Genomic DNA, 23,842 nt, shown 5'->3' with positions numbered 1-23,842 from the left:
TCCACTCCCCTTCTCCTGCTTGCCTACCTTTATTACAGAAGCTAGGAATGGTAAAAATTCACATTCCAAGCCTCTACTGCAATGAGGGATGGCCACATTGATACAGTTCTTGCCAGAGAAATGCAAATCTACTTGAAAAGGCTTCTGGCAAAGCTTTTGATTTTTTGATATCCAGGGCTTGTTCCACCCCTTGCCTTCTTGCCTTAAATCCAGCATGTGTAAAACTGTGCCAGTCATGCTATAACCCTAAGGGAAAGGCCAAAAGCATCCCAGGTCACACAGCAATGATACCATTGAGCTACTCAAGCAAAGCCTGAAGCCATCTCCAGATTTCTTGTTATTCAAAATGATAAGTCCATTCAAGTGATTTAAGTTGGGTTTTCTGTTATGAGTCTGAATGTCTTCTTGACCAATAAAAGTTATAAGAATAAATGAGTATTTCACAATGGCCATTTCTGAGTTACTGTGGAGGATGAATTAGGAAGGGACAAGAATGAAGGTAGTGAGACTTGTTATGAAGTTATTATTGTACTCTAAGCAAGAGAAACAAGGGCAGTGATGATAGTGAGGAAAATATAGATTCAGAGATACTTAAAAGGTGAGAGAGAAAAGGCAAGATAAAGAAAAGGTTTCAAATATCTTCTAAGTTTCGAGTTTGAGAAACTAGGTGGATAGTCATGCCATTCTCCAAAACAGATATGGTGAGGCATAAGTTCAGCTTTGGACATATTCAGCTTGGATACCTATGGGACAACACGTGAAAATGAAAAGGCAGTTGACTATGGATCTTGAAGTCAAGAGTGAGGTCTGGATTAGAGAAACCCAGATTTGAGAGTACCGTCAGATACAGAGTACTGTCCAATAGAATTATAATGTAATTCTAATTACATATGTAATTCTAAAGTTAAAATAAACAGATGGATTTAATTTTAATATTTTATTTAACTCAGTTTTTCCAAAATATTATTTCAACATGTTATCAATATAAAGTTATTAATGTGAATGATTTACATGCTAAGTCTTTAAAATCTGATGTGTATTTTATACTTAAAGCTCATCTCAATTCATCTGAATGCCTTTTTCATCACAAATACTTGATCTATACATAAATTTCATAAAAATTACAGTTGAAAAAAGTAGATTCACATACCCATTCTGTTCCAAACACATTTAAGTTTGCCAGTACCTGAAAGAAAATTTTTCCTTTACTTTTTAAATCCACACTGGAAAAATCCTGTTCATCTGTTTTAAAAAAATTGATTTGCCTTCAGAGCAAAAGCACATCAGTTCGAAAACTACATTTGTCCAAGTTAAGTAAATTCAATAAATCTTGTGTCAGCTCACTATTGCTAAAACTGAACTCAGAGTTACTGGGTAAATTGAAAAGCAACTCTAAACTTATCAATAAGTAACATTTTTCAAATTTTTCTTGTAGTTTTTGTAGTAAATTTACCTGTCAAAAACAGTTAAAATCTTATGCATACCAATTCATATTAGAAAAATGTGTAAAGTTATTCTTTTATTTTTAAAAGTTTCAATTTCAAAATAAATTCTAGAGGCTTCCCTAGTAGCACAGTTAAGAATCCGCCTGCCAATGCAGGGAACACGGGTTTGAGCCCTGGTCCGGGAAGATCCCATGTGCCGCAGAGCAACAAAGCCCACGTGCCTAGAGCCCATGCTCCGCAACAAGAGAAGCCACCGCAATGAGAGGGCCACGCACCGCAACGAAGAGTAGCCCCTGCTCACCGCAACTAGAGAAAGCCTGCACGCAGCAATGTAGATCCAATGCAGCCAAAGATAAATAAATAAATAAATATTAAAAAATTTTTTTCTTTAATAAATAAATAAATTCTAGTACTTGTCTAGGTAGCACAAGTAGGCTTTTTCCCTTACTTGGAGCTTCAAATTTAGATCATTCATATTCTGTGTAATACTGAGCAGAAAACAAACCACCCAATTTTCTCTTTGATTATTAATTAAATATTTGGCTAGCATTTCTGTTGTTGCAAGAACATCCTGAACTGGTGTTAACGGTACAGTAAGTTTTGTAGAACTTTTCCACAAGTCAACCAACTGGCAGAGTACACAAATCACTAAATTCATTGTCTTTTAATTTGTTCAGCAATCCTGTAAGCTGATGTTGGCTCATAGCACTTAACACCTAACAACTGTACCCATGACACTATCACAGAGACCATTTCGGAAAACTGAGCACAAGTACTCTCAAACTGTATCATACAGTGGAATGAAGAAATAGGGGAAACACCAAGCTCATTTAAAAATTCCAATGAAATCTGACTTTTGACCTAACCTAGCTGGAATGCCATTTATTGTGACAAGAAGTAATTTTTTCTCATCTAGATGAAACTCTTTTGATAATTTAAAGATTAAAATATAGCTATACAGACCATGAATTGAAATTATTTCTTTGTAAATTTTTAAGTCCTATGAGACAAAATGCACTCCAAGTATTACTTGGACAGCACATTTTCTATTACATAACTCATCTAAAGAAAAGCACTTGTGGGCTTCCCTGGTGGCGCAGTGGTTGAGAATCTGCCTGCCAATGCAGGGGACACGGGTTCGAGCCCTGGTCTGGGAAGATCCCACATGCCACGGAGCAACTGGGCCCGTGAGCCACAATTACTGAGCCTGCGCATCTGGAGCCTGTGCTCCGCAACAAGAGAGGCCGCGATAGTGAGAGGCCCGCGCACCGTGATGAAGAGTGGCCCCCGCTCGCCGCAACTAGAGAAAGCCCTCACACAGAAACGAAGACCCAACACAGCCATAAATAAATAAATAAATAAATAAATAAAATTAAAAAAAAAAAAAAAAAAAAAAGATCACCACTTTAAAAAAAAAAAAAAAAAAGAAAAGCACTTGTAATTTTGCAGATTTTGAATCAATTAATCTTTAATATTGTTAAAAATTCCTGTATTCTACAAGCAACATTTGGTGACAACTAAAGACTCTGTACTTTTTTTATAAGATTTTTTAAGCTTTAACTCATAAATTTCTAACAATTTCTATAACTGAAATAATGAACTTTACTATCCATCTATCTAAAACTCGTTCTTTTTCATGCAAAAATCCAAGCTGTTTTATATCTGGCCAAACTTAACTCAATCCTCTTAAAAATTGTTCAGAAAAATTCTGTTGGACATTTCATTGTGATTTCAGGCGACTAAATTTCAATTCTTTTTTGACTTTCGAAAGGTAACTTCATTTGCTCATTCATCATGCATTTGCTGGAACTGTCTCAATATTGTTACTTTACTGTCTTATTTTTTGTTAAATTATAGCTTGTTTTTCTCTGCCACAACAAACTGCAATTGTCATTCACTGTGAAATCTGCAACATACCTTCTTCCAGTCTTTGTTTACTGTCCCAGTTGTAGGACTAGCTTCTGCAGTTCTACTTGTTTCTTTTTCAGTATGCCTTCATTTTAAAATTTAAAGTTCGTTCATATTCATGTCTAAACTAGAAAAATAATAAGTAAAACAAGTATATCAATTACCAATTATTTACAGAAGTAATCACTGTAATTCCTGTTGTCAGCATAAAATATTCAGATAAATACACTACGTTACATTGATTCATAGGAAAAAATAATTTACACTGAATCCAACACCAACTCAATCAGTGATGTTTATATGTAATACCAGACATAGCACATGGTGTCTGACAAGCACACTCCAACAATCACACCTTAAGCAAGATAACAAAGTTAAATGTATTTTTAAAAAAATAAGCCGAGTTCAACAAAAATATTTCACACTGCTTTTTTATGTTTAATTAAAATTAATTTAAAAATTTACTTTCTTAGTCCTACTGAACTCATTTCAAACGCTTAATAGCCACATGTTGCTAGTGGTTACCATATTAGATAGTGCAGATATGGAAATGAGAAAGACAAAAGTCACAAGGCTTGCAGTTTTTATTCCATTTCTCTTTTATTTGATATAACTTCCAGGGCTTAGAAGTTATCTGGGTTATATTACACTTTCGTATCCTCACAAAAAATAAAACAAAGCAAAAATGGAATTGTTGGATGTTCTGTATAGGATTCCCTGAAATATGTATTTGGCCCACTCTAGTAGACATGGACCAACCTCTAAAAACCCATTGCTCCTAAAAACAATCAATTTTATCTCTTTGGAGAATGTCTTTTAAACAGCAACGTGCTGAATAAAGTTTAACAAATGGCTTTTGAAATAAAAATGTATGTATATAAAAGATGTGCAGCATACAATTTATAAATGATAAAATCATACACAATACTCTTTTCTCTTTGGCCGCGCCACGCGGCTTGCAGGATCTTAGTTCCTGGACCAGGAATTGAACCCAGGCCACGGCAGTGAAAGCGCCAAGACCTAACCAGGGAATTCCCACACAATACTCTTTATTGTACGTTCCATATAGCCAACTGATTCTCATAGGCTTTTGTTGACTTTTTGCCGAACTCTTGTATCTGTAGCTAACCTGATTGCAATTTGACCAGGATTTTACAAAGGGAGTTGCATCCCAATCAGCTAACTCTTTTCCCAACAAACTTATTGTCATTAAATCTGATATATGACCTACTGTTAAACTATTTCTCACCCTTGTACAAATTATGTTCATTACATTGAAACCTCTTTCAGCTTCAGCACTATTGACTGCAATGGTGCTAACTATCTTTTTAGCTTTTTGTACGGTTGTAGGAATTGAAACATTGTTTGACTTTACATTATTATTTACAAATTCCCGAAAATCATTCAAATCAATTTCGAATTTTAAAATTTCACACAAATGAAATAATTTTTTTCACCAGTTATCCATGGTGAAGTTATTTCTTCATAAGGCCATGTAGAAGGTTCTAGCAAATTAAAATAATTAAAAATACTTTCATCATGTTTCCTGTCAGATAAAAGACGTAAGTTCATGTGTTGAATTATATTTTCTAGTAACATGTTCCTAGGAAGGGCATTAAATTTATTATTTTTTTTAAATGGAATATCTTTAAACTTATCTGACTTAATCAAACCTTCAATTTGAGATTCATGCTTTCCAGAACCAATTTTAAAATTTTCCAAGGATTTTATGGTGCGTTTGATCAATTTTTGTGCTTTCTGAATGTTAGTTGAGCTTGACTGTAATGCAGTTGAAAGTAGTGAAAATTCTTCAAGAATGTCAATCATTAAAGCAAGGTCTTGCAAGAAATTAATGTTAGATAATCTCTTTGCCAAACCAGAATGAGAATGAGAAAAATGCATATATAATACAGGATGTGCACACCATACAGCAGTAGCAGCTTGTAAACTACATGCCGCCCATCTTGGTCCCATTATTCGGCCAATTTTAACAATTTCAATTTCAAGATCTTTAGCTACATTTTCTAAAAGCTTGTTTTGACTTTTATTAGATTGATGATAATTAGAATAAATTTTGTTGAGAAATATTTTTAAATGATTCACCTGTTTTATTTCAGATATTGAATCATCAAGGGACAAGTGCAATCGATGGTTTAAACAGTTCCAAATAATGATTTCAGGAAAATTTTCTAGCAACTTTGTAGCTACTCCAGACTTTCTTCCCAGCACTGTATTAGCACCATCAGAACAAAATGCAATTAAATTTGCTTTCAAATATTCATTCGTGAAACCACAATCATTTAAAGTACTCAATAATGTATTGAAAATACACTCTGCTGTGGTTGACGCCAGTTCTTTTAAAGCAACAAATAACATAATAGGTGCAGGAGTCGACTGAACTGTGCACTGGAGATAAATCATGAGGGTCCTTTTCTTTGAAACTGTGGATGCCTCATCAATTATAATACAGATTTTGGCATTTTCTTCTATAATATTCTTAAATATCGTCATCTTCATTTCTTTTGCAATATGCTCTGCTATTCTTGTTGCACTGTATCGTGTATTTAAACAATTGACCTCTCCATTTTTCTCTTGTAATTCTATTGCCCCTTCAATATCAGATAAAGGTCTATTATGTTTTATTAAACTATAAACAGTATTAAAAACTTTCACAGTGGCATCAATATTTTTATTATTTTGTTTATGCACTAAATTAGAAACAGAGTCATTAATTGATTCCTTTAACAAATCCTGAATTTTACCATGGGCTTTAGAAACATCATGTTCCCTAATTTTTTTTCGCAGAGAAGCTTGTCTAGTAGTTTTATTACTACCGTTAGGGGTTACTAAATATACAATCCACTCCTCGGACACATGGACATGCTTTTCTGCTTTCAATCCCAAATGCCGAACTTTTGAGCAATCCTTACATCCTAATTTACCTTCTTTTATTTCAAGCCATTTGTACTGTTCTGTAAACATAAGTGCTTGTTTTTCATTCCAACAATCTGGAAGCACAAGATTATCCATTTCTTCCTTTGATGAACATGATGGCTTTTCTTCAATGATTGGTTGTTCAACATATTTGAAATTTGATTCCTTAGACTTAGACAATACACAATAGTTTTTCTTCCTATTGCTACTTTCTGTGTCTGTTTTCACTTTCTTCGCATTTAAAAAATGCAATAAATCACCCTGTCGTTTTGGCATTTTAGGGAACAAAATCTGAAAAATAATTTTACACATGTAAGTAAAAGTCATGATAACACTTTTAGGGTTAATGTAAAAACTTCTGTTAATGATTTCTTTATATAATTTTAGAAATAAATTTTAAACTAGAATACTTACCTTGATTTTCAGTTTATACCTATAACTTCAATATGACTTGCTATTTCTTGAAAAATGCACTATCAGTTTTTAAAATTCTATAGCCAATAATAATGTCACAAAATCTGACTGAACTTTTGATGATCACCCAATCCAACAGAAAAGTTGCTCATATGATTTACAAGTATAGTTCTACTGTGAAGAGTGGTTGATACTTTCATTTACATTATTAAGAAGAATGTAAAAAAAGATGTATATCAGAACTCCACTCATTCATCAATGATAACATCAACATCTTTGTTGAATCAATGAAGAGTTTTCAAATACTGCAAGATTTCCTCAATTTTTTGTATAGCATAGAGTCTAGTAGTTAGAGACATATGTTTTTAGGCTTAATCTGCATTAACATTTCATCCATCACTTCCTTCCGTTTAGACAATCAACAAATAATAAATCACACCCTGCTCTGTACAATAGTTTGCCAATTACCTCACTGTAAACACTTCCATCTTCCTTCAGGAGCACATTGTTATACCATATTTCTACCACACAGTACAACAAATGTAAATAACCTCAAGTATGTAGATATTAGGGTATGAAGAGTTTTGAGCATCTATTACCTTAAACATAATGATAATCTATTTACTTTTAAACTTTTATATACTTGAATTTTTAAACTGATGTATAGCTGATTTACAATGTTATGTTAGTTTCTGGCATACAGCAAAGTGATTCAGTTATATATATTCTTTTTCACATTCTTTTCCATTATAGGTTATTACAAAATACAGTAGGACCTTGTTGTTTATCCACTTTATATACAGTAGTTTGTATTTGCAAATTCCTAACTCCTAATTCATCCCTCCCCTATCTTTCCCCTTCAGTAACCATAAATTTGTTTTCTATGTCTGTGAGTCTGTTTCTGTTCTGTAAATAAGTTCATTTGTATCATATTTTAGATTCCACATATTAAGTGATATCATATGGTGTTTGTCTTTCTCCTTCTGACTTACTTCACTTAGTATGTTAATCTCTAGGTCTACCCATGTTGCTGCAAATGGCATTATTTCATTCTTTCTTATGGCTGAGTTATACTTGAATTTTTAATAACGGCTATGTTTAACAATCAGCTCAAATTTAACAAACAATTCTTGCAAGCCAGTTCAATCCACCTCCAGCACATACTGCACTTAATGACACAACTGAAGAAACACAAATATAATATACTTACATCACTATGATAGGTGCTACGCTCTTTATCATCACCACAGACCAGATCAATGTATTCAAGAACAGGTCTTGATGGTCCTTCCTAAAAAGGAAGTCAGCAAATTTACAAGTCATTAACAATCATTCAAACCAAATGTGCCTTTACAATCACTAGGGTTTTTTTGGTTGGAATTAGCAAGAATTCCTGTGAAGAGGTGGCCTTACCAGTGGTGCAAAATAATCAGAAACAGAACCAGCAGAGGTAAAGATTCAGAGAAGACCAATATGCAATGACAACAAAACCCAAAAAGAGCCTAAATCTATATAGAGGAAAAAAGCCATGTACTCCTTTGGAAATGGGAAATAGACCAGGGATAATGTTAAAAAAACACAGATATCATGGTACAGTATTTTTTAACTGGGATGGTTATCAATAATCTTTTACATATCTAAGCTCAAAAGCATGGAGTTCTTTGATATCTCTGCTTCATCCTCCATATCCTTACACAACCAAGTATCAAATCTCTTCAACCTTTTCTTTACACACATACTACCTTCAACATAGACCAGGCCTTAAATACCCAAGTTGAAAACCTAGATTTTATTTTACAGGCAAAGGAATCAACTAGTAGTGTCGAGACGGGAACCACATTAAAGCTGTGCTTCAAGAAGATTAGGAGACAGGACCTCCCTAAGACTCCATGCTCCCAATGCAGGGGGCCCAGGTTCGATCCCTGGTCAGAGAACTAGATCCCACATGCCATAACTAAAGATCCCATGTGCCTCAACTAAAGATCCTGTGTGCCACAACTAAAAAAAGATCCTGCAGGCCACAACAAAGATCCCACATGCTGCAAAGAAGATCCCACATGCCTCAACTAAGACCCAGCACAGCCAAATAAATAAATATTTTAAAAATTAAAAAATAAACTTGAACTGGTAATTATTTAAAAAAAAAAAAAAGAAGAAGATTAGGAGAGTATGAAATGTGGGATGATCAGTTAACAAGAAAACCAATGCAGACAAATGGTAATTTAATACTAAAGCAGAGTGAGGGCAAGGAGAATAATGAGCAAGTGCCCTCTTCTGTATGTACACTGCACTTCAGGAAAATTTGCACCAAAGATAAGAGCTCTTTCTGTACTCCCCAACTTTCATTATTCCTTTCTTTCAGCTATCGTGTTTAGTTTGGGGCTTATGTATACGGCAGCATACAAAGAGGATGCTGTGCCATAATGCAGACTGAGGCTGGAAAATAAGATTTATACAATAAAACTAAGAAATCCAAACCAGAATACGTCAAGTAGTAACATACTTCTTGATAAAAGATATAAAAAGAACACAAAAATGTTTTTGTATCTGAGAACCCTCAAGCAGAGCATTGTACCCAGTAGCATTTCATCTTTTTTGGATGGTACTATAAAAAACATAGTAATAAACACATCCTGATGGAACCCAGCATAGGATGGGGTGAGAGGAAAGTAATTCTGATCTGAATGTAGTTTAAAGTAGAATTAAATGATTATTTTTATGTGGCACCATTTAAATGCAACAGGAATATTTTTACTAGATTCTTCTCGTACTGCAATTCCACTCAGTGCATATAATTCATTTCTTATGGAGCTGTCAAATCTTCAATCCTCTAATTGTAAACAAGGCTATTTCTAAAAGGTTCTATCAAGCTGGATGTACACTACTCTGGATGCAAAGATACAAAAAATTCTCTATATTTAAAATAAAATTTAAATTAAGATTTCTAAACCTCACCTGAACACAAGCTGATATATTAACTCAGTCAGAATTTACAACGTGATTATGCATTTAATCCTGAGAGTATGACACAAAATTACACCTATTTATTTCTCCAACCTTAATTTTGTAGAATCCTACTGTTTTTCAAAATAAGGCACACAAATCATAAACACTTGTGTCACGCCTAGCTAGAGCTGCACAAAACACCATCAAGGTCATCGTATCCTATTCATTGTCTTTATACCACGGTCAGGAAGAACCTAAATTATTTTTCCTAATGACCCCTGCAATCCTCTTTCCAAATGTTTTTCAGTACAAAAACAGATATCATGGCTCTTCAATTTCCACAGCTACATCGCTTACTCCTCACCATATGGGGAGGCAAAGTCAGCATACAATCCTTCTTGGTATCCCCAAATTAATAAAAGTTCCAAGTGTCAAGAAAAGAGTACCACATGCACTATTGTGGGGAAGAATGTCAAGGAAATTATCTTGATCTTGTAAAGAATTTCTATATGACCTTACTAGAACATGAAAATAATGTTACCACAATCTTTAGGGAGGGAATTTTGTTTGATTTAAAAACAAGTCATTTGCAAGAGGGAGGAGATATGGGGATATATGTGTATGTATAGCTGATTCACTTTGTTATAAAGCAGAAACTAAAACACCATTGTAAAGCAATTATACTCCAATAAAGATGTTAAAAAAAAAGAAAACTGAAAAAAAATAAATATAAAAACAAAAACAAGTCATTTACATGGTTGCCTTAAACCCACAGCAACTAAGAAACACACAAACATTAAACAGGCAAACCTTTAAAAAAGATTATACACCTTCAATAGCAAACCTCAACTAACTACAATATTCAAAAAGAGTAGTTCACAGTAGAAATATTCTCTAGCTAACTAAGATCCTACTTTAAGCAGAGCCTTTGTAAAACTTCAACAGTGTGGGGTGGAAATTATCCTCAAATGTATAATAGCGCCCCCTTCAGTTTTTGCAACCAATGTTTTACAAAGTGTGTTCACAGTTTCATACACCCCTGCATTTGCACCAACATGAAGATTCCTGGGCCCCACCTCCCATTTCTGATTCCATAGGTCTGGAGTGAGGTCCGGGAATCCACACACTTCTACTTACTAATGCTTGAAAACTACTGTCCAAAGGGAATAAAAACAGAAAGATACAGGATGCTCCTGGTGATACGGGCCCTTCATTGTGAACCTCGCCTGCTGGACTGTGCTGTAACAGGATGAGCTCAGAGCTTAGTGAAGTCTTCAAGCCACCCGCCTTCACGTTATGGAGACACCCAGGCTCAGAAGTTGAGTTCCTGCAGCCCTTTTGGTTTTCTACCTCATTCCTCATCACTAGCCGCCCCTTCTCCCTAACCTGTGTGCTATCTTTTAGAAGTTACTCTTAGTCTCATTTCAAAACAGTCTTAGGAGACCACAACCCTGCGCACATGAACGGCTCTAAGTGCAGGGGGAGGGGCGAGATTCAGGGTACAACACGCACCGCAGGCCACAGGCTTTGTGATGCCTACTGGGGCTGCTCAGTCACCTCTTCGGGCAAATTCCCTACTCCTATGCCCTGCTCCACAGTGTACAGTCCCTATCACACATTCACACACGTTTGCTGCATGATGAACGAACAGGTGAGGGGTAATCACATCACGGCTTATCACGCATTGTCTCTGACTCGGAAAAACCCGAATATCGTCGCTACTTACACTAGCAAACTGAATGCCATCTTCATTTTCCTCCGGTGTTGACTCGGACGCCTCAGGCCCAGCTGGAGGGACACATTCCATTATCTATAAAAATAAGCCAAAACACGGTTATCTGGACAACCCCGCACTTACAGAAAGAGATTTTTCTGAAGGTAACTAAGAAGAAAAGCTCTCGCGGAGACCTAACGGAGCCCCAGCCTCCGCGAGCCCGAGCTCTCGTCCGTGGACCGCAGGGGCCCCTCCGCATCCCTTCTCCCAGAGGAGTAGGGAGCACGCTCCTCCAAGAGGCAGTCGGCCTCGGAACCCACGCCGCGCCCGCGCCGAGCAGCGGTCCCCGAGCCGGGCCGGGCGGCCATTGTTGCTGCGGGGCCCTCTCCCCAAGGCCCACTAGGTCCCCAGGCCCCATACTCTAGGCCCCCAGACCCCCAGGCCCCCAGTCCGCCAGGCCCCAGACCCCAAGCCCCCCAGGCCCAAGCCCCCAGACCCCCAGGCCTCCTAGGCCCCAGACCCCCTAAGCTCCCCAGGCCCCCTAAGCCCCCCAGACCCCAGGTCCGGCCCAGCATCCCCCGGACTCTGCACAAGGCCGGGCTCAGCCCGCTACTCACCTCCGACCCTGGGTCTCCCATTTTCCCGCCGCCGCCGCCGCCACCGGCGGCGGAAAGGGCTGCAAAGCGCTTCCCGTGAGCAGCGGCCCAGTAGGCCCGTGACCCCTGGCCTCCCTCGCAGAGCCCCAGACACCCTCGCCCGCCGCGCGGGCCGCTGGGAACTGTAGTTCCGGCCGCACCGAGACCGCTCCGCGCGTGGAGGGGCGCGGGACGACTAAGCTACTGCGCATGCGCTCCTCGAGAAACTTGTGCCGCTCAAGTGGAATCATTAGGTGACCTTTCTCTCCCAACTTCTCTCTCTGTTTTCTGTTTTAGAACAAAATTGTGGTTTAGATAATAGATCAATGGTGTTAAAATGCTTTCTAGTGAAATAGTGACCAACCGTTTTCTTTAAAAAACACACAAACGATTGTTAATAGATAAAATGTGTGAAAACAGGTATTATCTGAGGACATGTAAAGCTTTTCCTCCGTTCCCCGTCAGCCTAAGATAACCTGTAGTCCGACGAACCTGTATTCCCACAGAATCACCTGTATGATTCTGACCCTGGCCTGCAGTGAGCGAGGCCATACAGCGGAAGAACCTCAGGAGACAAAGGAATGGAGTTATGAGATTTTAAGGAAGGGTTGTAGGTAGGTGAAATGTCAGTGAAACTCTTCTGATAGGGTCAAAAGCAATTATAGGGCCGCGTGTAAAGAGTTCAACATTAGTTCTGGACTGCAAAGGTCTTGGTAACTTGGGAACTGCAAGTTAAGATAGTTACTAAATGATGTATCCAGAAACCCCTGTGCCAGGTGTGGGATATGAGGCTGGTTCTCTATATAAAAGAGACCAGCCAAGAGAGGGGTATTTCATTCTTACTGATACATTTTCAAAGAACAAAGTGTCTCATACTCTGATTTTAGAGAACAAAGTTTCTCATCGAGCAAATAAGAAAACAGTAGTTATCAAAGTCACTTTGACTTTGTGCCGTATTTCTTTAGTAGAGATATTGTCCCTTGTTAATGTTTAAGCTGACTTTATGTGTGTGTGATATTTAAGCCCAGCAGACATTTAATTTCTCGTCGGAGGTCCGTTTTAGCCCATCTAAATGAGCACATGACATTATGTTTATAGGTGGTATTAGATGCAACTGTTATATTCTTTGCATTTTCACAAAGTGCACTAAAACTACAGGTGCATTTGTTCCAACTAAATTTGGGGCTTGTAGAGGAAAATTGAGAACAGGAGAGACCTACCATGATGATCTCCCCAAAAGCCACAGGTAAATTAACCATTTCTAAATCCCTTAAATGTCTAGGAGAGGTTTGCATTTAAAAGATTTTCCTAATCCGCTGGTAAGAGTTCAGTAGAAACGCACTGTGATAGGTTGCCATTGGAAGTTTTTCAGTTAAGCTCTTGGAAAACAGCAGCAAATATGTGCCTAGAGCCCAAATGTGCTCATGCCCTTCATTTCGGTAATTGTTGAGGGGGTGGTCTTTTCCATTTAAGATATTCTAATAGGTATGTAGTGATATTGCATTGTGATATTTTTAAAAAATATGTATTTATTTATTTGGTTGCACCAGGTCTTAGTTGCAGCAGGTGGGTTCCTTAGTTGCAGCTCCAGGGCTCCTTAGTTGTGGCATGCATGTGGGATCATGCATGTGGCATGCATGTGGGATCATGCATGTGGCATGCATGTGGGATCCCTGACCAGGGATCAAACCCAGGTCCCCTGCATTCGGAGCACGGAGTCTTATTCACTGCGCCACCAGGGAAGTGCCCTGCATTGTTGCATTGTGATCTTAATTTGCATTAACCTGATGACTAATAACGTAATAATGTTGAGCATCTTTTTATGTGTTCCTTTGCCATCGGTATGTCTTCACTGGTAGTGTCTGTTAAGACCTTCTGTCTGTTATTTAAATGAGTTATTTATTTTCTTATCGAATTTTGAAAATTGTTTATTCTGGGTACAAGTCCTTAACAGATATGTGATTTGCAAATATTTTCTCCCAGTCTGTGGCTTTTCTTTCCATTTTCTTAAAATTGTCTTTCAAAGGGAAGTTCTTACACTTGATGAAGTCTAATTTATCAATTTTTTTTTGTGTGTGTGGTGTATCTAAGCAAGATTACAAATATTCTCCTTTGTTTTCTTCTGAAATTTTTAGAATTAGGTTTTAATTTTAGGTCTGTGGTCCATTTAGAATTCATTTTTGTATATGTTGTGAGGTATGCATATGTATATACCATTGTTCCAGGACCAGCTGTTGAAAAGAATAGTTTTCATTTGAATTGCCTTTGCACCTTTGTCAAATACCAGTTGTCCATATTCATGTGGGTCTGTTTCTGAACTTTCAATTATATTCACCTTCTATTAATGAATTTATCTATCTTGACACCAGTACCACACCGTCTTGATTACTGTAGTTTTGCAGTAAGTCTTGAAATCAAGTAGTGTTAGTCTTTCAGCTTTATCTTCTTGTTTATCTAATTGTTGTAGGTGTTTAACTTATCTCAGCAATGTTTTGTAGTTTTCACTGTCAGATGTTATCTTGTATCATGTATTTTGTATCTTGTTATCTTATATATCTTGTCAGATTAATTGCTAAGTATTTCATATTTTTTGTGGTATTGTAATTGGTATGATTTTTCAGATTTCAATTTCTGATTGTTCATTGTTATTACAGAAATAAAACAGATTTTTCTCTAGCTTTATTGAAATATAATTGACAGATAAAAATTGTATACATTTAGGTGTGCAACATGATGTTTTGATATTATTACACATTGTGAAAAGATTACCACAAACTAATTAAGATATTTGTCACCTCACATAGTTACCATTTTGTGTGTGTGCGTGGTGAGAACACTTAAGATCTACTCTCTTAGCAAATTTCAAGTATACAATACATTATTGTTAACTGTAGTCACCATGCTATCTATATTAGGTCTCCAGAACTTACTATCATATAACTGGAAGTTTGTACCCTCGGACCAACATCTCCTCATTTCCCCCACCCCCACAGCCCATGGTAGCCACCATTCTTCTCTCATTCTGCTTTCAATGAGTTCATCTTTTTTAGATTCCACACATGAGATCATGTGGTATTTATCCTTATGTATTTGGCTTATTTCACTTATCATAATGTCCTCCAGGTTCATCCACATTGCTGTAAATGGCAGGATTTCCTTCTTTTCTAAGGTGGAAGAGTATTCCACTGTGTATGTGTACCATATTGTCTTTATCCAGTCATCTGTCAACAGACATTTAGGTTGTTTCCATGTCTTGGTTATCATAATAATGGGGCAATGAACACTGGAGTGCATAATCTGTTTGAGATACAGATTTTATTTCCTTCGCATATATACCCAGAAGATATATGCTAGATCGTACAGTAGTTCTATTTTTAATTTTTTGAGGAATCTCCGTACTATTTTCCATAGTGACTGTACCAATTTACATTCCCACCAACAGTGCACAAGGGTTCCCTTTTCTCCGCATACTTGCCAACCCCTATTATTTCTTGTCTTCTTTATAATAGCCATCTTAACAGGGGTGAGGTGATATCTCACTGTGGTTTTGCTTTGCATTTCCCTGATGATTAATGACATTAAGCACCTTTTCATATAACTGTTGGCCATTTGTATGTCTTCTTTGGAAAAATAAGGTCAGGTCCTTTGCTCATTTTTAGATTGAGCTGTTTGGTTTTTTGCTATTGAGTTGTATGAGTTTCTTATATATTTGGATATTAATCTCTCTTAAAAGAGATTTGGTTTATGGTTTACAAATATTTTCTTCCATTCTGTAGGTTGCCTTTTTGTTTTGTTGATAGTTTCCTTTGCTGTGGCAGAAACTTTTTAGTTTGATGTAGTTCACTTGTTTATTTTTGCTTTTGTTGTCTGTGCTTTTGGTGTCATATCCAAAAATATCATTGCCAAGACCAATGTCAATGAACTTTTCCCCTACATTTTCTTCTATTAGTTTTTCAGTTTCAGGATTTACATTTAAGTCTTTAATTTAGTTTGAATTAATTTTTGTGTATACAGTAAGATAAGGGTCCAATTTTATTTTTTTTGCATGTGAATATCCAGTTTTCCCAACACCATATATTGAAGAGACTATTCTTTCCCCATTGTGTGCTCTTGATGCCCATGTCAAAGATTAATTGTTGATATATGGGTGGTTTTATTTCTAGGCTTTCAATACTGTTCTGTTGGTCTATGTGTCTGTTTTTATGTCAGTACTATATTGTTTTGATTACTATAGCTTTGTAATATAACTTTAAATCAGGAATTGTGATGTCTTCAGCTTTTGTTCTTCTTTCTCAAGATTTCTTTGGCTATTCAGTGGCTTTTGTGGTTCCATAGGAATTTTAGGATTGTTTGTTCTATTTCATGAAAATGCCATTGGGATTTTGATAGAGATTATAATTGAATCTGTAGATCACTTAAGGACATTTTAACAGTATTATTCTTACAATCTATGAACAGACCAGTGGAGGTGTCCCATTTGTGGGGGTCTACATGTGAGGTGTCCCAAGGGGCTGGTGGGCAGGCCTCCTGGTGGAGTCTGTCAGTCAGTAGGATCCTCAGCCCTTTGTTGAGTCTGAGTCCTGGTTGCTGTAATTCCCATCTCTCTTCCCTGCACCCAGCCTCTCCCCTATCCAGCCATGTCAAATACTTCAGAATTCTGGGTAGGCAAGAAAGAAGTGGGCCTCTTAGGCAGCGTTCAGCATGGCTTGGGTGGGCCAGCTCATTCACTACCTCTCACTTACCCCCATGGGAGAAATCATGGGCCAAGGGGGTTTCTCTTGGCACTAAGCTGTGCCACCTTGGGGGAGTGGTGATGTGGGTAAAGTGAAACTGTTCTTACCATCTTCAGTCCATCTATTCTTGGATTTTTTTGTTCAATGTTGTGCTGGAACCTCTCTGCTGGACCCCTGGGCTCCCACAAAGATAGTCTCATCCATGGATGAAGATGATGGTAGAAAACTCCTATTCTGCCATCTTGCTGACCCGACAGCTGAAATACAATGATTTCTGTAAATTGATCTTGTATCTTGCAACTTTGCTGAACTCATTTTTTAGTTCTTTTTTTTTACACTTCTTTTACTTTTTAGTTCTAATACCTTTTTGGAGATTCCCTTAGATCATCTGCATAGATAAACTTGTTGTCTATGAATAAAGACAGTTTTTCTGCTTCTTTTCCAATCTGAATACCTTTTATTTATTTATTTTTAAAGACCTTGCACATTCCACTGACTCTTTTTTTGGTTGCACCAAGTCTTAGTTGCGGCAGGCAGGCTCCTTAGTTGTGGCTCGCAGGCTCCTTCTTTGCGGCTCATGGGCTCCTTAATTGAGGCTCACGGGCTCCTTAGTTGTGGCATGCATGTGGGATCTAGTTCCCTGACCAAGGATCAAACCCAGGCCCCCTGCATTGGGAGTGTGGAGTCATCCACTGCACCACCAAGGAAGTCCCCTGAATAACTTTTATTTCTTTCTTTGGTTTATTGAACTAGTTAGAAACTCCAAAATAATCTTGACTATATGTGGTGAGAATGAACATTCTTGACTTGTTTCTGACTTTAGAGGGAATGCATTCAGTCTTCCTTCATGAAGTATAATGTTAGCTGTAGGTTTTAACTGCTTTGTTAATTTTCAGATTTGGGAATTCCTGGGACACGTTGACTTTTTGACCCTATATTTGACTATGACCAGGGAACAGGAGCACTGATATTTGTTATTGATCCCCAGGATGATTAGCCCTGGCCAGGCTCCACCTCACAGTGACCAGAGCCCACAGAATGAACATGGACATACACTTCCAGTAGATGGTCTATCAGGTGACCACAAAATTGAAACCCAGAGAGCAGACAATGACGTTGCAGATACTGAATTAGAAAAAATTCACCTCAGCTCTTATTTGACAAGTATATATGATCATTCAATATATGAAGCTTTTTATTTTTATATTTTTAGGTTTTTAAAAATATTTTTTAAAAGTCTACAAATAATAAATGCTGGAGAGGGTGTGGAGAAAAGGGAACCCTCCTACACTGTTGGTGGGGATGTAAATGGGTGCAGCCACTATGGAGAACAGTATGGAGGTTCCTTAAAAAACTAAAACTACAGTTGCCATAGGATCCAGCAATTCCACTCCTGGGCGTATACCCAGACAAAACTCTAATTTGAAGAGATACAAGCACCCCTGTACTATGTAAAGAAGCCATCAGCCTAGAAAATGATTTTCTCCCTGGATTTTATACATTAATAAGAAAAAAGCAAATGCTTTTTATGTTTTCAATGGGATTTATTTATATTTAAGTAAAAGTAGCAAATGTTAACATAAGTTATTTCCTTAAGAATATTTATTTTGTACAACCACATTGTTATCAAGCAACATTTATGGAATGTTCCTGGGTCCACAGTACTGGACTTTTTAACCATCATATTCATCCTCCTTTCCAAGTTTGAACATGGCCTTGTGCACTGAAGAAGCATGGCTTGACATTGTACAGTTGTCACGTGTGACAACCTGATATCAAACGAGAAGCCTGTCGATAAAGAATGTTTTATCTTTTATTCATTTACAAAATGGTATTTGTATATGTGTGTGATTACTAAACCCATATGATTTTGTTTTCTATTATTTTCTCTTCTGATACTACGAAAACAAATCCGTTAAAACTAAGCAATGTAGCAGTTTGATGTTTTGTATTACACATGCATATTTAATATACTTTGGGCAATAAAAAGTTAGAAGCGTGTAAACAAACAAACATGAAAAAAGATTTTTTAAAAAGTTGATGCATTGTTTTAACAATCACGAAAACTTGGGTTTATTTCTTTTTCAGGAGCACAGTGGAATAGTTTAATATTAAAATAAAAAGGTCTTGCTGTTCTCATTTTTTCAGATTCTTATTTTACACAATTTTATGTAACAGAATAACCCTGTAATCTTATTGCCAAAACTCTATTACTTCGTTAGATATGATTATCAGATTTTAGGTTGATTTTGCTGTCATGTTTGTGAACATTGATTATTTCACTGTTTACTTTTCCAAACATGTGCTTATACTAAAGATCCAAAAGCTAAAATGGAGAGTCATTGGTAATAATAAACGTACAGGGATTGATTAGGACAATGATGAATCTTAGGGGTTAAAGTTTTCGTTGCTAGGATAAGAGCTCTGATTGTCCTGTTAGGTTAGCTGTACAAAGGACTACTTTGGGGCGGGAAAGTGCATATTTCCAAGAAACCATATTGCATGCTCATGGGCCTGCTAGAAATTCTCTGGTTTGATGCGTCACTGATACTGAGGGTGAAATCTACATGCAGCTTCTTCACAAGCTTGTGCTCCATCAGGGCGGCCCAACGATGTCACAGGTGTCTCCCAGCCTGTCACTGCACCTGTCCCTGTGCTCACTGCCAGGGAGGCTGCAGAGTCTCCAGCAAAATCCAATGTTAGATTTTCAACTGAAGGTGCTTTTGTTTCAGGTAACTATAATACCTATAAAAAGCAAGTAAAAAAAAAAACAAAAACAGAGCAAATTTATGTTAGAGTTCTTATAGTATTTTAAACAGTTTTTAGGTAATAATAATATGTTATAATAACAGTATGAGTTATTTATCTTTGTGTCAACTACAAACTTTTGCTTAAAAATACAAAATTGCTAATAAGAACAATTATTGTTGAGGTGACTTAGGAATTATTTTATGATCTATTCAGAAAAATTCCAGCACAGATAACAACTAAAATATTTAACATATATTTTTATCTCACAAGACTTTTAAAAAACTCAAACACACAAAGGAAAATTAATGATCCCCACATACCCATCTTAAAATATTATCAACAATTCTGTTTGTCACTCTTTGGTAACACTTATTGATTGTTTAAGTATCAGGAAATTTCCCAAATCTGCCTTGCCTCTGTCATATATATATCTTCTTTATCCATTCATCTATCAATGGACACTTGGGTTGCTTCCATATATTGGTTATTGTAAATAATGCTGCAATTAACATAAGGGGTGCATATATCCTTTCAAATTAGTGTTTTTGTTTTCTTTGGAAAAATATCCAGAAGTTGAATTGCTGGAGTATATGGTCGTTCTATTTTTAATTATTTGAGGACCCTCCTTACTGTTTTGCATAGTAGTTGCACCAATTTACTTTCCTATTGACAGTGTACAACGGTTCCCTTTTCTCCACAATTTGTTATTTGTTGTCTTTTTGATAACAGCTATTCTGATAGGTGTGAGGTGATCGCTCATTGTGCTTTCAATTTGCGTTTCCCTGATGATTAGTGATGTTGAGCATCTTTTCATGTGCCTGTTGGCCATCTGTATGTCTTCTTTGGAAAAATGTGTGTTCAGGTCCTCTACCCATTTTTTTTTTAACATCTTTATTGGCGTATAATTGCTTTACAATGGTGTGTTAGTTGCTGCTTTATGACAAAGTGAATCAGCTATACATATACATATATCCCCATATCTCCTCCCTCTTGCATCTCCCTCCCATCCTCCCTATCCCACCCCTCTAGGTGGTCACAAAGCACTGAGCTGATCTCCCTGTGCTATGCGGCTGCTTCCCACTAGCTACCTGTTTTACATTTGGTAGTGTGTATATGTCCATGCCACTCTCTCACTTCGCCCCAGCTTCCCCTTCCCCTTTTCGTGTCCTCAGTTCCCTTCTCTACGTCTGCATCTTTATTCCCATCCTGCCCCTAGGTTCATCAGAACCTTTTTTTTTTTTTAGATTCCATATATATGTGTTAGCATATGGTATTTGTTTTCCTCTTCTGACTTACTTCACTCTGTATGACAGACTCTGGGTCCATCCACCTCATTAAAAATAACTCAATTTCGTTTCTTTTTATGGCTGAGTAATATTCCATTGTATATATGTGCCACATCTTTATCCATTCATCTGTTGATGGACAGTTAGGTTGCTTCCATGTCCTGGCTATTGTAAGTAGAGCTGCAATGAACATTGTGGTACATGACTCTTTTTGAATTATGGTTTTCTCAGGGTATATGCCCAGCAGTGGGATTGCTGGGTCATATGGTAGTTCTATTTTTAGTTTTTTAAGGAACCTCCATACTGTTCTCCATAGTGGCTGTATCAATTTACATTCCCACCAAAGTGCAAGAGGCTTCCCTTTTCCCCACACCCTCTCCAGCATTTACTGTTTGCAGATTTTTTGATGATGGCCATTCTGACTGGTGTGAGGTGATACCTCATTACAGTTTTGATTTGCATTTCTCTAATGATTAGTGATGTTGAGCATTCTTTCATGTGTTTGTTGGCAATCTATATGTCTTCTTTGGAGAAATGTCTATTTAGGTCTTCTGCATTTTTGGATTGGGTTGTTTGTTTTTTTGATACTGAGCTGCATGAGCTGCTTATAAATTTTGGAGATTAATCCTTTGTCAGTTGCTTCATTTGCAAATATTTTCTCCCATTCTGAGGGTTGTCTTTTCGTCTTGTTTATGGTTTCCTTTGCTGTGCAAAAGCTTTTAAATTTCATTAGGTCCCATTTGTTTATTTTTGTTTTTATTTCCATTTCTCTAGGAGGTGCGTCAAAAAGGATCTTGCTGTGATTTATGTCATAGAGTGTTCTGCCTATGTTTTCCTCTAAGAGTTTTATAATGTCTGGCCTTAACATTTAGGTCTTTAATCCATTTTGAGTTTATTTTTGTGTATGGTGTTAGGGAGTGTTCTAATTTCATTCTTTTACATGTAGCTGTCCAGTTTTCCCAGCACCACTTATTGAAGAGGCTGTCTTTTCTCCATTGTATATTCTTGCCTCCTTTATCAAAAATAAGGTGACCATATGTGCGTGGGTTTATCTCTGGGCTTTCTATCCTGTTCCATTGATCTATGTTTCTGTTTTTGTGCCAGTAGCATAGTGTCTTGATTACTGTAGCTTTGTAGTATATTCTGAAGTCCGGGAGCCTGATTCCTCCAGCTTCGTTTTTCTTTCTCAAGATTGCTTTGGCTATTTAGGGTCTTTTGTGTTTCCATACAAATTGTGAAATTTTTTGTTCTAGTTCTGTGAGAAATGCCATTGGTAGTTTGATAGGGATTGCATTGAATCTGTAGGTTGCTTTGGGTAGTATAGTCATTTTCACAGTGTTGATTCTTCCAATCCAAGAACATGGTATATCTTTCCATCTGTTTGTATCATCTTTAATTTCTTTCATCAGTGTCTTATAGTTTTCTGCATACAGGTCTTTTGTCTCCTTAGGTAGGTTTATTCCTAGGTATTTTATTTTTGTTGCAATGGTAAATGGGAGTGTTTCCTTGATTTCTGTTTCACATTTTTCATCATTAGTATATAGGAATGCAGGAGATTTCTGTGCATTAATTTTGTATCCTGCTACTTTACCAAATTCATTGATTAGCTCAAGTAGTTTTCTGGTAGCATCTTTAGGATTCTCTATGTATAGTATCATGCTCTACCCACTTTTTAATTGGGTTGTGTGTTCTTTACTGTTTGATTATATGAGTTCTCTGTATATTTTGGATATTAACTCCTTATTGGGTATGTCATTTACAAATATTCTTCTCCCATTCATTAGGCTGCCTTTTTGTTGATAGTTTCCTTCATTCTTCTTCTTTTTTCTTTTTCTGTTCTTTTCTTTGCTCTTCTTTTGCCTCTCTTCCCATGTGATTTGCTGACTCTCTTTAGAGTTACATTTGGATTCCTTTCTCTTTTTTGTGTGTGTATCTATTATAGATTTTTGCTTTTAGTTACCATGAGGTTTATATATTTTATATATACATGTGGTTATTTTAAGTTGATAGTCTCCGAAGTTCAAACACATTCTAACAGCCCTGCATTTTTACTTCCTCCCCAGCATGTGTCATGTTTCTGACATCATATTTACATCTTTTTGTTTTGTGTACCCCTTAACTACTTATTGTGGATATAGATGATTTTGTCTTTTAACTTTCCTACTAGCTTTGTAAGTGGTGGATATACTACCTTTACTGTATGTTTGCCCTTACCAGTGAGATTTTTTCCTTTTGTAATTTTATATTTCTAGTTGTGGTCTTTCTTTTCCACTTAGAGAAGTCCCTTTAACATTTCTTGTAAATGTTAGTGCAGTTTAGTGGCACTAAACTCTTTTAGATTTTGCTTGTCTGGGAAACTCTTTATCTCTCCTTCAAATCTCAACGAAAGCCTTGCTGAGTGGCCTATTCTTGATTCAGGTTTCTCTTTTCATCACTTTGACTATATCATGCCACTCCCTTCTGGCCTGCAAAGTTTCTGCTGAAAAGTTGGCTGACAGTGTTATGGAAGTTCCCTTGTGTACAACTAATTGGTTTTCCCTAGCTGCTTTTAAGATTCTCTCCTTATCTTTAACTTCTGTCATTTCAGTTATAATGTGTCCTGGTGCGGACCTGTTTGGGGTCATCTTGTTTGGGACTGTCCATGCTACCTGGACATGGAAGTCTGTTTCCTTTCCTAGGTTAGGGAAATTTTCAGTTATTATTGCTTCAAAAAAGTTCTCTCCCTCTTTCTCTCTCTCTTCTCCTTCTGGGACCCCAACAATGTGAACTTTAGTATGTTTAATGTTGTCTCAGAAGTCTTTTAAACTGTCCTCATTTTTTTTTATTCCTTATCTTTTTCCTCTTCAGCTTGGGTGATTTCCTCCTCTCTGTCTTTCAGTTTGCTGATCTGTTCCCCTGTATCATCTAATCTACTGTTGATTCCTTCTAGTGTATTTTTCATTTAAGTTATTTTATTCTTCAGCTCTGTTTGGTTCTTCTTTATATTTTCTAAGTCTTTGTTAAACTTCTCACTGTGTTCATCCATTCTTCTCCCAAGTTTGTTGAGCATCTTTATGATGATTACCTTGAACTCTTT

At 36.9% G+C, this 23,842-nt stretch overlaps 2 protein-coding genes across 2 annotated transcripts in view; both read right to left on the bottom strand.

Moving 5' to 3' along the window:
* Nucleotides 1-3,491: 3,491 nt before the first annotated feature.
* On the bottom strand, nt 3,492-12,100 carry KIAA1586 (KIAA1586 ortholog). The gene is given in 7 exon segments (XM_036867735.1): nt 3,492-4,453; nt 4,455-4,485; nt 4,487-4,802; nt 4,805-6,578; nt 7,912-7,992; nt 11,374-11,457; nt 11,979-12,100. Coding segments are annotated over 7 exon segments (2,358 nt in total). The 5' UTR covers nt 12,000-12,100; the 3' UTR covers nt 3,492-4,402.
* Nucleotides 12,101-18,282: 6,182 nt separating this feature from the next.
* BEND6 (BEN domain containing 6) overlaps nt 18,283-23,842 on the bottom strand; it is a 50,392-nt gene continuing 44,832 nt past the window's right edge. The window contains exon 7 of the mRNA XM_036867743.1: nt 18,283-19,474. The gene's annotated coding sequence lies outside the window, so the exon portion shown is untranslated. The remainder of the gene's footprint in view (nt 19,475-23,842) is intronic.

The sequence above is a fragment of the Balaenoptera musculus genome, chromosome 11, assembly GCF_009873245.2.
Source record: "Balaenoptera musculus isolate JJ_BM4_2016_0621 chromosome 11, mBalMus1.pri.v3, whole genome shotgun sequence".
Taxonomy (NCBI): domain Eukaryota; kingdom Metazoa; phylum Chordata; class Mammalia; order Artiodactyla; family Balaenopteridae; genus Balaenoptera; species Balaenoptera musculus.
This window is presented reverse-complemented; position numbering and strand designations above follow the sequence as displayed.